Source organism: Lampris incognitus, chromosome 4 (genome assembly GCF_029633865.1).
Source record: "Lampris incognitus isolate fLamInc1 chromosome 4, fLamInc1.hap2, whole genome shotgun sequence".
Lineage (NCBI taxonomy): Eukaryota > Metazoa > Chordata > Actinopteri > Lampriformes > Lampridae > Lampris > Lampris incognitus.
The window spans coordinates 50557482-50571472 of NC_079214.1; the positions used below are offsets into that span (position 1 = coordinate 50557482).

Here is a 13991-nt window from a genome sequence, read left to right on the forward strand (position 1 = left end):
AAACCATTTGGGCCAAAAACTATTAAACTACAATGCTGAGTGATTGCCAACACTTTTTCCTTCATAATGGTTGTTTTCATGTATCAGCCCATGTATTAATCTATGGAAAAAAATGTGAGTGCGCAATATTGTGCAAGGACACTCACATTCTTACCCTTTTCTATGCACTTTTGTGATGGAACTAATCCAATACAGTTTAACATATGAATGATGTTCAACTTTCAAATGTTCAGCATTTTCAAACTTGGCTGTGATTTTCTTCAACATTTTTGATTCTACCTATACTTTTTGGTGAAAAATCTCCCCACAGAAATGAACAGCAAATTGTTTGGCATCTCCTAGGGTGAAGAGGACTGATGTTAAAATCCACTCTCAGCAACTCATAGACTTGCACTTTACTTACAGTAGTTCTAATGATAGCTCAGCGATTCATTAATAGTTAGCATTGTTCATTATAAAACCACCCACATTCTGTGTAGCCACACTATTTGAAATAATATTGGAGCATCTGTTAGTCTATGGAGGGCGCAATCAGTGCTTTGTGTTCTCTGTAGAGTGGAGGGCTGCCTGCCTGTTTGTCCTGCTCATATGGTCCTTGATGAGGTCACCCATAGATGTGTTCACTTGGAAGATTGTGAGTATTCCTACAGGCCTTAAAATGCTCTCATCTTGAAAAAAGAAATTAATTCATTATCAACCCGCAGTATCTCTAATTTTCTCTTTCATCTCCTTGCACTTTACTCATACATGATTATTCTGGTATATTATATATTGTCATGCTAATGCTGCTCTGATATGAGCCCTACTTATTGTGGGTTGCTTAGAATAATGGTGATTTAGAAACTGAAGCTTACTTTACTATTACGCTCAGTAGGGTTTGCTCTGTCGAATAACATCAGCTAAATGTAAAAACAAAACTAAATGTGAAGTGTCCTATATCCTACCCTTTAGTGATACTAGTCAGTAATTCAACAGATAGGTGGCTTGATTATTGTATATTTTATGTGCTGCCTTAAAACATGCTAGCCAAGTCATTGCCTCCTTTATTTTAGAGTCTCACGAACAATTCCCCTTGGCGTGTGCCTTTGGGTTTACAGTGAGATTTGTGCACACATCACATCATTACTGGGAGGTGTAGAATTTCCTAGATGTTGAAATGTTCTGCTCACATCAAACTTAGCAGCCTAATCCTCCATGCCCAAGCTGGCAGAGATGTGACTGAAAGACTTGAACCCAGGGGATGTGTTGGGCTTTTGACTTATTCTTTTTCACTCACACTCTCTCTCTCTCTCTCTCTCTCTCTCTCTCTCTCTCTCTCTCTCTCTCTCTCTCTCTCTCTCTCTCTCTCTCTCTCTCTCTCTCTCTATTTATCTTTTATTGCTATCTGTCTGTCTAAGTCAGTGTTTTTCTAACAGTGCTTTCATTGTTTGGGTTCAGGCATTAAGCTTGCAGTTGCTGTGCAGCCTATAATACCATCCAGCTCCGAGCCGCCACTTGCAGCTGTCACTTCTGTGACCACCACAAGCACGGGCCTCTCTACCCCTTTACACACCACCACAACTGCAGTCTCCTCCCCCTCACATACAGCTTCTACCACTAAGATCACAACTACTCTGCCCCCCATCAGTGCCTCAGCAGTGAAAACACAGACCACTTCTATCAAGGCACCATCAACCTCCCCTGGTGTGGCAACCTGGCCAGTTACCACTCCACCCTCTCCTGCTCCAGAAATAACCAGTGCAGCTGTGCCTCTACCACCGTCAACATCACCAGAGGTGTCTAGTATCACAACGAGTACTTCTTCTTCTGGACGTTATCCAACAGAGTGGATAAGTAAGACTTCAGGCTCCACTGTCACCCCAGTTGGCCCCAGTACATTTAAGACAACCTCTGCCCCTTTTTCTATCACTGCACTGTTCCTGTTCACCCTCTCCAGCAGACCCACATTCCCCAGGGAGCCTCTTTTCACCACCACAGCTGTCACCTCCCAGCCATCTACTACTGCCACTCTGACCACAAGCTCTGTTGTGGAGCAAACCAGCATTGGCACCCTTCCTTCTGTGCCCATGTACACAACCAAAAAGATCACAGAACCTACAACACATCCAGTGGTTGTTACCCCAGATATAATCACCTCAAGTCCTCATCCAAGTCCATCCTCAGATACTCTTATAGTTACAGAGAGGACTACTGTATCCACCAGTAGTACCACTGCACCAGCAGACACCAGTAGTGAACCAGCAACAGCAGCTAGAACTCCACCAACATCCACAACATTAATTCCCCCTCTTTTGCCAATTACTGTAGCTACAATAGCTTCTCCTCTTCCATCCTTATCTCCTGTTGAAACAGGAACAGTATCTACACCAGAAATCACTTCAACTAAAACTACTGAATCAGTCACACCAGTTGCTCCTTTCACCACACGCAAAACAACACCATATACAAGTACAGAAACAACATCACATGTATCTGTGGTTTCCACAGAAAAGACTATACATACCACTCCTATTGACCTGACAACATCCATTTCACCTGTTCCAGAGTTGCTGTCATCAGCCTCAGTCCACACTGTGCCAACCACAACTGTACCTCTCACCTCAGCTAGTACAGAATGGCTAGCTAAAGAGACAGTATCTGTATCCTCTGTATCTGAAAAGGCCACAGCCACCACGACTTCAGCTCCACTATTGAAGGTAACAGACACTACAAGTGCTCCTCTTTCAACCTCTACAGCCTATACTGAAAAAACATCCTGGTCCTCTGTTGTTTCAACAACACAAAGAACCACTCAAACAACTACAAGATCTACAGAGGTTCCAGCTGTGCCTACCATCTCAACAAGACCTTCAATCACATCAACACCCACCATGTCAATGGTGTCACTCACAGAAACTTCGACGCTGGCATTACCAGCTGTGACAGAAAGCTCGAGCCTCAGTACTTCCACCATGAAGACATCGGAGCCGTGGCGTCCACCCCACTGGCAGACATCCTCCACTCCAATTTTCTTCACCACAAAGGTGACCATTCCTGAGGTCACCTCCAAAACAGTCACCCCATCAGTCACTTTCTCCACCCCCACCACCACCACTCAAATTCCCATTCTTCCAATAACCACACAAGTCGTCATCACCAGGACAACTTTAACTGCTGCAACCACTGCTGCCAAAATGAGCTATCTCCCTCAGGTTTCAACCACACCAGTTGTAACTGAGAAAACAGTGACACCTGAGCACCTGGCTGTACCTGAAAAACCTGAAACACTTCTCACCACAGCCTCGACGAGAGCTCCGCCAAGTGTTATTTCAACAACTCTCAAACCAGTTGTCCCACATATAGTGACAGAGAGTACACCTGTACCTCCTATGACTGGCAGAGTTGAGGTGTCCACAAGGGCGACAACAACATCAAGGGCTACAACAGCACCACCTCTCTCTTGGTCCCCTCTGTACACAACCACCTCTACCCCAGCTCCAAGACCTACAACTTACCCAGAAAAAGTTACCACCCATCTAGTTTCCACTGCAAGGTCTACACCAGCTACAGCAACAAAGATCACTCAGGCAACAACGCTCAGGACAACACTAAGAGTTCCCGCAACAACGAGAGTGACCCCAAGAATCCCCATAACTGAGAGGTCAACTGTCAGGCCGAGCACTGCAAGGGTTATCGTGGTGACAAGGCCTCTGATGGAAACCACCAGCTCAACCACTCTCAGTCCGCGAACTACCACTCCAAGCCCTGGCACTACAACTGTGTTGGAGGTGTCATCGACAACCACTGCATCATCCACACCACCAGTCTCTACAGCCAGTACTACAGAAGGTGTCCACGTTACTACAACAGTTACAAGTACCACCACTTCAACTGCTCCAGGCCTTATGCCAGTTCCCACTCTAACAACAGTCACGGCATCTACACCTGTTCCCACAATGGTCACTAGAGAGACATCTACTTCACCATTGGAGAGCTTGACCATTAAAGGGATAGAGGTTTCCCCATCCACAGTCAAAACTGTAACATCCCCACCTGATGAGTTACCCTCCTCACAGACACCTGGTACTTCCCCCAGTGTGACTACAACCCCAGCTGTGACCTCAGCCCACCCAACTGAGCCTGAGCAAGTAGAAGGCACCAGTCCAGCGCTAACCCCATCTCCTTCATCAGTGTCTCCATACACTATGGCAAAAACTACGGAGCAAACAACTGAGGTCACAACATCCATGATTGTATCATCAACAAGGATGTGCACAGTGAGTGTTAATTATCCTGTCTTTCGTTTATCATTCTTTAAATGTGTCTCTGCATTTGAATTGAATTGACACTTAAATGCATGACTTTGATAAACATAAACAATATACAGGGAGGTAGATGCTGAAGAAGTCCTACATCATGAATTTATCTTGCACTTGTACTAGACAAGTTCTTCAGGAATGTATTGTAAGTGTAGCCCAGTTTTACTCAAGTCTCAAAAGACTTTATGAGACACTTTTTTAAAAACATTAGCTGTTGAAAACCTACATTAAGATAAAGCCAAATTAGAGCTTCCTAACACAAAACAGTGTGTTTTTAAGATGTACTTGGTGTTGTTGATTGTTGTCTTTGTCTTTCTCCTTCTTCATTATGTTGAAACTAAGCATATTTTTGGTGAATGTTTAGATGATCAAATCTTCAGTGCTGGTTAACAAATTTTTTTTTCTTTCAAAGATCTGACAGTGCTTCAATTTTGGATCTTTGAACAATATGACTATAAATAATGAGAGTTGTTGTTTTCTTTCTTTTCATGTCTCCCAGCCTCCTTATGCAGAAATCATTGATGAATGCACAAAGTATATCTGTGTCAACAACCAGCTGGTTCTCTTCAACAAGTCTCAGAACTGCCTCTACAACTCCTCTCCTCCAAACTGTGGTCTGCTAGGCTTTGCTGTACTCGTTAATGGTGACAAGTGCTGCCCTCAGTGGGCATGTCCATGTAAGGAACACACACACACACACACACACACACACACACACACACACACACACACACACACACACACGCGGGGCCCCCTGATTGACTCCCATTCTTTGACATCCCTTCCCTAACCCTTAACCTTAACTACGCAAACTACATGCCTAACCTTAACCCTTACCCTGACCTTATCTTAACCCTAATTCTAACCTTAACCCAAACACCAAGTCCTAACCCCAAAATATACCCTTTTCCTTGTGGGGCCCCACAAAATGGCCCCACAAGGTGGGTGGTTTCTAGTTTTTCTGTCTAAAGGGGCAATTTTGGCCCCATAGGGTAAGAAAAACAAGTACACACACATACACACACACACACACACACACACACACACACACACACACACACACACACACACACACACACACACACACACACACACACATAATTAACATGCATCCAAATAACATAATCATGCATCTTACCCACACAGAAAATAACTAACAACTTTGTTACATCAAACACATTTTCTGTGCTCTCACTGTGAGTTTGAGGTGCTTTTCACTGCTTCTGGTGTGGGAAGATGGCGGCGCAAACTCACATTTGCAGCGGCCTCATCCAGTACTGATTATGCAGTGTCTTTGTCCATGTCGGAAGCGGGCAGGCTAAGTTAACTGCTAGCCCATGCAGACCAGCAGTTCTGACAGTCATCCTGACTGGCGTTCGCTCTCTGGACGGTGGAATTTTTGGACTGTGTTGCACTGGGTGGACTGTGTTGTTGGCTGTTTGTGTTGTTTTTTTTTGTTGCTTTGTTCTCTCTGTTTTTGTATATTTTGGTGGTGTTTTGGATGTGTTTTTGTCTTTTGTGTTGCACTGCTGTGGGCTGGGGGAAGCGGAATTTTGTTTCTTTTGTGTACGTAGTACATGAGATGAAATGACAAATAAATTGTTCCTGATTTTCATTTTCAGTGTCCTCTCTGTATTTTCCAGGTCGCTGTTCCATCTTTCCAGATCTTAATGTAATCACGTTTGATGGAAACAATGTTGCCATCTACAAGGCTGCTACCTATATAGTCACCCAGCTGCCCAATGAGACACTCAGCGTTTTGGTTGAGGAATGCCCTGCTGACTCTGACACAGTGAGTCTACATTAACACTCAACAAGGAGGCCATCTTATAATGTTTTCTTCATTGTGTTTGGTTTAACCACAGGTTCCTTTCTTGTGGCGGTCTTATAAAATGCTAAATAAATGGTGGTCGAATAAAACAAGACCTCAAAAGGAATCAAGTCAAGTCACATCTATTTGTCTAGCCCAATATCACAAATTACAAATGTGCCTCAGTGGGCTTAGGCTTTGTTCAGACTGCAGGCAAATCGGATTTGTTTCTCAAATCAGGTCTTTAAGACAGATTGTCCGCATTGTTATTTGCAAGTGATCAGATCGGATTTGTGTGTCCATACATCACCAACTTATCTGCATTGAATGCTGTGGTAACGACATAGGCGTGAGTAACTACGTATGCTGGTGACATGGTTTACCAATGCGGAATCATGAGTAATGGGGATCCATTGATCTCGCCCTCCAAATAATCGTGCTGTCAATTCGTGGTGCAGAACTCCTCTGTCGCACCACACAAACTCAGCAATGGAGGAGGCTGGTATACACTGTTATGTCCGTGCTGCAGTCATGGCGGGCTCCACTATGGATTTGATGTTGTCGTTGTGTGTCGCATTGTGAGTGATTGAAAAGACAGTTTGAAATCTGATTTGGGCGACCACTGGGCGACTGAGACGCATCTGTAGAAATCCAGTTGGAATTGCATTTCAAACCACCTCCAAATATGGTTTAGATCCAGTTTGCAAAAATTGCATTTCATGTGGGGTTTTTTTGTTGTTCAGACTTTCTAAAATCAATCTGGATACAATCTGGATATGCCAAAAAATGTATTTGGGCTGGCAGTCTGAACAAGGCCCAAGAAACTAAACTGAAAAAAGGAGATGTTGTTCAGCAAACCCAGTTACGTGCATTTACACTTGTGAGAGGCTCAGTGCACCCACTATCTATTTGGGCCACTGTGCAGCTCTGCCGTATGAATTTTGTGTTAAATAGTCAGGGTAAGGTAATTTTGCTTGAGGAGAGAATGTAGTTTGTAATTCAGTCTGGCAGCTTTGTGTGATTTCAAGGTTATTTCTGTAAACTCAAGAGTAACACCCATCAAGGTAATTTTGTTGAAGTGACATGTTATTCTGTACAAAGGACATGCACTAACTAGTCAGGGGTGGTCCATCTATAAGCAAGCCTATATGGTCCTCAATATATTGTGGCTGCTAAGTAGCTGTGACATCTGTTGAACACACTGTAATGGATTCATTTTTACTTTCTTATGAAAATTTCTCCTTATGTACAAAGCTCCTGTGGAATTTCACCAACCTGTGCCTCGTTGCTCTCAACATTACCCACAAATCCAACCATATTGTGATCAACAGACTGCAGAGAAGGGTGAGAAGGCCATGCTTCATTCATTCTTTCTGATACATGTGTAAGAATGGTTTTGTGTTTACCAGTTGTGCTGAATTATACTCAAAAAATGTTTTTTATATTGTCTATCATCTCTTAGCTTTATGTAAACTCAAGGTATGCCAAGCCACGTTTCAAAAAGTTTGGCTTTGAGATTCTCGACACAGGGAACATGTATCTCATCCGGAGTCCGTCAGGTCTCAAGCTCCAGTGGTTCCACAGCACTGGCATGTTGGTGATTGAGACTGAAAGCTCCAACAAGCTCCCTACCATGGGCCTCTGTGGTATGTATTTTTAATGTTTAGCAATTGTATTTGAACGATGTGAAGCTTGACTTAAGAGATATCCACACTTTCTCGTGGGTATGTATTTTGTAAATCAGCAAGCATGTAGTAAATAGTGAGATCCCTGCGATGTTTACATCTGCGTGGTTCCTGTGGCTTATGTGGCCAGTTGTAGTGGATACTGGTAAGAACCTATTATCACAAGTCATGCTGGTCCTCAGCAACTAGAAACACAGAGTACAGACACCAAAATGCGATGCATTTTTGTAGGTAAGAATGTAATTACTGAAATTTTTTTTTTAACAATGCAAAACACTTTATGTCCCCCTGTTAAGGACCTGGGGAGTAAACTATTTTTATCACCCACTTTGGCTGGTGGGCTTCAAACCTCACAAGCGACAAATATTGTTTTGCTAGCTATGCATTTTTAAGATGAATAGTAACCTCTGAATGATTGTCACCTGCCTAAGTAGATTTCAGTGTATGCAAACCATAGATCTCTGTTTGCTCTATTCTATCTAGGCTCTCTATTATCTCATTGAGCCTAGTTGTTTTTGGCAGTGAGCAATATCTATCCCCATCTCCGAGTCATTAAACTCATTGACCTTATCTCCTCCCCTCTCCCAGGCTGCTGCGATGGGGACCCAGCCAATGACCTGACTTTGGCCAACGGCACGATGATTGGGGAGAGTGAGGACCCAACTCTGTTTATGGACAGCTGGCAGGTGCCAAACACTACCAGCTACATCAGCCACAGCCGACGCCGTGAGGTCAACTGTTCCACAAGTGACTGCTCCCAGTGCCTGGCTATGCTGCGCAACCACTCCTTCACCCAGTGCCATGAATTTGTAGGTTCTCCTCTCATCTCCTCATCTCTCCTCCCTGACCATTAATACTGCAGCAATATCCAAATATATCTGTCCCTGTAGAACTCAGTTGATGGAGCAGAGCGCTAACACTGTCATGAGGACATCCATTCCTTGTGCTGCTCAGGGGCTAAAGCAGGATACCGTCACTCCTAGTGCTTGAACTTTCATCCATTGTGTAGCTCGATGTGCATTTCATGGACTTAACGCTGTGTGTGATAGTGGATCCATTTTCCCAATGTGGCCACACTTGTCCCACTGTCTATTGATCCTAAGAAATCTGGTAATGTACAGTGCCTTATAAAATGGTTTACAGTATATACACCCACTTATTTATTATTTATTGATTAGGATCCTAATTAACTATGTGTAGCTGCTCTACACAAAACATTACTGTAGCAAATTGGCACCACAACTGCAATTCGCCAGCAAAGAAACATGGACAATGATGGTAGTTGAGGGCCCAACAGCTCATTTATAAAATATAAAGACTTAAAAAAAAGATTAAAATCAGTGGAAACAACCAGACAGACAGTCTGTTTGTTGGGGAGTGAGTTACGTGGATCCACGTCTCCTCGGTTCTGCTCTCTCCCAGTCTGTGGTGAGTCTTCATTGGGGTGCAGCTGTGGTTTATTCTCTCTCGAGACACGTGCGACTGCGTCCCAATCTGTTACAATTGCAATATATTAATGCAGAAAATACAGCAAGAATGCATTACAATACATTACATATTGTCACGTCAAGATAAGATAAGGTAAGATATGAGGTGAGATGAGATGAGAAAGGACAATAGTGCATGTATTAGCTTGAATCAAAATGATTTTTTTTTTAAGTGGGTCATTGTATTTGCAGGTACCCCCTTCCACTTTTTGTGAGGTGTGGGTGCGTGATGAGGAGTACGTCAAGAACCCCTGTGTGGCGCTGGCTGCCTATGTGGCCTCTTGTCACAAATTCAACGTGTGCATTGAGTGGAGGAGTCCAGACTACTGCCGTAAGCTTGTGGCTTTCAGCTTTATTTCCACTCATTCAGTTTAATTCTGCCACAGTCACTATCATTTTACGGCACCATTTTCTATGTTGCGGTTATTTGGCACAGTCTAATTCATGTGGTATGTTTTGGTGAGATGACTAATGTGACATCTCTTCCCTCAGCCTTCATGTGTCCCGAGACACTCTGGTACCAGGCCTGTCTACCAGGGTGTATGGCCCAGTCCTGTCCCAACCAGGACTTTGAATCAGACCCTGGCCAGTGCTCGGGAATCACTGAGGGCTGTGTATGCCCCAAAGGAACCCTCCTCCACCGTCCATACTCAGCGCTCTGTGTCCCTCCAGACAAGTGTGGTAAGGATCCTACCACATAAAGTACCACAATGCAGCACATCAGTGGTTTTCAACCCGATTTTGGGGTGATCTTTAATGAAATCTTAACGTGTTTGAAATACTATATATATATATATATATATATATATATATATATATATATATATATATATATATATATATATATATATACACTACCGTTCAAAAGTTTGGGATCACCCAAACAATTTTGTGTTTTCCATGAAAAGTCACACTTATTCACCACCCTATGTTGTGAAATGAATAGAAAATAGAGTCAAGACATTGACAAGGTTAGAAATAATGATTTGTATTTGAAATAAGATTTTTTTTACATCAAACTTTGCTTTCGTCAAAGAATCCTCCATTTGCAGCAATTACAGCATTGCAGACCTTTGGCATTCTAGCTGTTAATTTGTTGAGGTAATCTGGAGAAATTGCACCCCACGCTTCCAGAAGCAGCTCCCACAAGTTGGATTGGTTGGATGGGCACTTCTTTGAGCAGATTGAGTTTCTGGAGCATCACATTTGTGGGGTCAATTAAACGCTCAAAATGGCCAGAAAAAGAGAACTTTCATCTGAAACTCGACAGTCTATTCTTGTTCTTAGAAATGAAGGCTATTCCATGCGAGAAATTGCTAAGAAATTGAAGATTTCCTACACCGGTGTGTACTACTCCCTTCAGAGGACAGCACAAACAGGCTCTAACAGGTACTATTTAATGAAGATGCCAGTTGGGGACCTGTGAGGCGTCTGTTTCTCAAACTAGAGACTCTAATGTACTTATCTTCTTGCTCAGTTGTGCAACGCGGCCTCCCACTTCTTTTTCTACTCTGGTTAGAGCCTGTTTGTGCTGTCCTCTGAAGGGAGTAGTACACACCGGTGTAGGAAATCTTCAATTTCTTAGCAATTTCTCGCATGGAATAGCCTTCATTTCTAAGAACAAGAATAGACTGTCGAGTTTCAGATGAAAGTTCTCTTTTTCTGGCCATTTTGAGCGTTTAATTGACCCCACAAATGTGATGCTCCAGAAACTCAATCTGCTCAAAGAAGTGCCCATCCAACCAATCCAACTTGTGGGAGCTGCTTCTGGAAGCGTGGGGTGCAATTTCTCCAGATTACCTCAACAAATTAACAGCTAGAATGCCAAAGGTCTGCAATGCTGTAATTGCTGCAAATGGAGGATTCTTTGACGAAAGCAAAGTTTGATGTAAAAAAAATCTTATTTCAAATACAAATCATTATTTCTAACCTTGTCAATGTCTTGACTCTATTTTCTATTCATTTCACAACATAGGGTGGTGAATAAGTGTGACTTTTCATGGAAAACACAAAATTGTTTGGGTGATCCCAAACTTTTGAACGGTAGTGTATATATATATATATATATATATATGTATATCTCTGGGTCAATGGCATACGAAATAATGAATTCTTGAAGCCTCTAATGTTCTTCAAAGAATGAATCAAGTAAAGTAGTGTCTAACAGGGAAGATAAAAGTCATTGTTGTTTTTTCCTGAAGGGACTAATGTAGTAAATCACGGAAGGAAAATGACTGACAGTTAGTCCCTGAGAACAGCTTCTCAGCACTGATTAGTCATCATCCTGTTATAGAAATGGCTGGTTATATTTCTGTAGCGATATGTTTGACCAAATGTGCATTTGTTAGTTTGTGTGTTTGTGTATGTAAGCATCTGACCACATCTTTGTGTTCATGCAAACAGTCACATGATTTTATGTGGTTGCATATGTGTATTCAGCTGCACGCACATTGTATTTGTCTATCTTCAGCCTGCACCGACAGCTCCGGTGTTCCCCGTTCCAATGGCGAGGTGTGGAAAGCCTCTAAAGATGGCTGCTGCATGTACCGCTGTGACAACGACTCCATCGTACCCATGGAGTACAACTGCTCCATGGTGGCTCAGCCGGTGTGCCGTCGCACCGGGGAGGTGGTCATCAACCTGGCAGATGACACTAGCTGCTGCCCGCAGAAACTTTGCGGTAATGCCATGGGCTCCAGCATTGTGCAGGCTTACTTAAGTGTAGTTTTATAACTAACTAAGCCACAAGATCTGAGATTCAATTCAAATTCTATCATCACTCAACAGAAATTAGACTTGCTGACAAGATTTACAGTATTAAATACACAATAAAGCACTATATTAATCATCAACCAATTTGGGGTTATAAGAGTGGTCTGGTGGGTAGAGAGGTAGCACAGGAGCTTGGTTTGATTCACTGTGCATGCAAATGTCACATTAGACCAAAACAAATTACAGTGAGAAAAACTCACAAAACTATAGAAACACCTCATGTTTATATTTAACTGGGAGGAGTTTCTACATAGAAAATTGACTCAGGTTTTAGAGCAGAGGGGGCTGAGTGAGAGCATGTTACATCCATAATTTCCCGTCACAAAATCACACGTCCACAATCAGCAGGACTTGTAGTTTTTCAGATCCATCTATCTCTTATGATGCTGACATATTTATGGAGTAATCTCAAAAAAAGGTAGATGGGGAATAGAGTGGGTATGATCTATGATGAAATCACAGGTGTTGAATTAGACCCATTACCACTCAAGACAGCTCAGCCTGTGATATTACATGTCTTTTTATATGATTTCTAACACTTGACGCTAACCTATACAGTTTGTAACCAGAGCCACTGTGACATAATCCCCCCTGAGTGTAAGTACGGAGAGAAGCTGGTGTCTTACTACCACCAGGACTCCTGCTGTCCCAACTATGTTTGTGGTGAGTGAGCAAGCTCCCTGACCACTGCATTACACACCTAACACCCCTCCACACTTTTTATTAGACTACAGCAAAGTAAACCGTAGTGCTTGGTGATGGTTTCATCTTACTCTTTTTGTTTATTTGTGTGTGTATGCTTACATATGTACTTATATGTGTCTCAGAATGTGACCCCGAGTTATGCGAGTCTGACATCCCAGCCTGCCGAGAGGACCAGACGCTGATTGCCACCAAAGCTGATGGAAGCTGCTGTCTGGCTCACATCTGCAGTGAGTTTATCCTCCGTGGCGTTCACATCAAGAGAGGGAAACTAAATGGGGAAAAAGGGAAAGGAAAGGGAAACTCTTAGACTGAGATTACATATAACAATTTACAATAGAAATAAAGAATAAATTACAGAATCATAAAATATCAAAAATATCCACAGTCATCAACATTAGGGATCATACAGGGGGCAATGTAAATCAGTCAAAATGTCTGCAGCCAGATGTGCCTGCCTCCAAATCATTAAGAAATACTTTAAATGCATCAAATGAGACCAGCTCTCAAAGATTCAGGTCATTTTGCAACAGATTTCAAGCAGAAGGAGCAGCATACTTAAACGCCCTTTTCCCCAATTCAGTATGGGCCTTAGGGACAGATAGTAAGAAAAAGTCCTGGGAGTGGAGACAATAACTTCCCGTGCTTTGCTGAAGGATGTACAAACCCCAATTCCAATGAAGTTGGGACATTGTGTAAAACGTGAATAAAAACAGAATACAATGATTTGCAAATCCTTTTCGACCTATATTCAATTGAATACACTACAAAGACAAGATATTTAATGTTCAAACTGATAAACTTTATTGTTTTTTGCAAATATTCACTCATTTTGAATTTGATGCCTGCAACACGTTCCAAAGAAGCTGGGACAGGGACAACAAAAGACTGGGAAAGTTGAGGAATGCTCAAAAAACACCTGTTTGGAACATTCCACAGGTGAACAGGTTAATTGGAAACAGGTGAGTGTCATGATTGGGTATAAAAGGAGCATCCCCGAAAGGCTCAGTCGTTCACAAGCAAGGATGGGGTGAGGTTCACCACTTTGTGAACAACTGTATGAGCAAATAGTCCGACAGTTTAAGAACAACGTTTCTCAACGTACAATTGCAAGGAATTTGGGGATTTCATCATCTACAGTCCATTATATCATCAAAAGATTCAGAGAATCCGGAGAAATCTCTGCACGTAAGCGGCAAGGCCGAAAACCAACATTGCATGCCCGTGACCTTCGATC

The 13991-nt window shown here is 42.6% G+C and overlaps 1 protein-coding gene across 1 annotated transcript in view; it reads left to right on the plus strand.

Moving 5' to 3' along the window:
- The window catches only part of otog (otogelin), a 75317-nt gene that overhangs the window by 52306 nt on the left and 9020 nt on the right, over positions 1-13991 (plus strand). The window contains exons 36-47 of the mRNA XM_056279361.1: positions 555-634; positions 1438-4256; positions 4798-4975; positions 5942-6090; positions 7363-7452; positions 7571-7754; positions 8382-8602; positions 9473-9611; positions 9773-9961; positions 11751-11960; positions 12611-12715; positions 12880-12984. Of these exons, the coding sequence (XP_056135336.1) occupies positions 555-634; positions 1438-4256; positions 4798-4975; positions 5942-6090; positions 7363-7452; positions 7571-7754; positions 8382-8602; positions 9473-9611; positions 9773-9961; positions 11751-11960; positions 12611-12715; positions 12880-12984 (4469 nt within the window). The remainder of the gene's footprint in view (positions 1-554; positions 635-1437; positions 4257-4797; positions 4976-5941; positions 6091-7362; positions 7453-7570; positions 7755-8381; positions 8603-9472; positions 9612-9772; positions 9962-11750; positions 11961-12610; positions 12716-12879; positions 12985-13991) is intronic.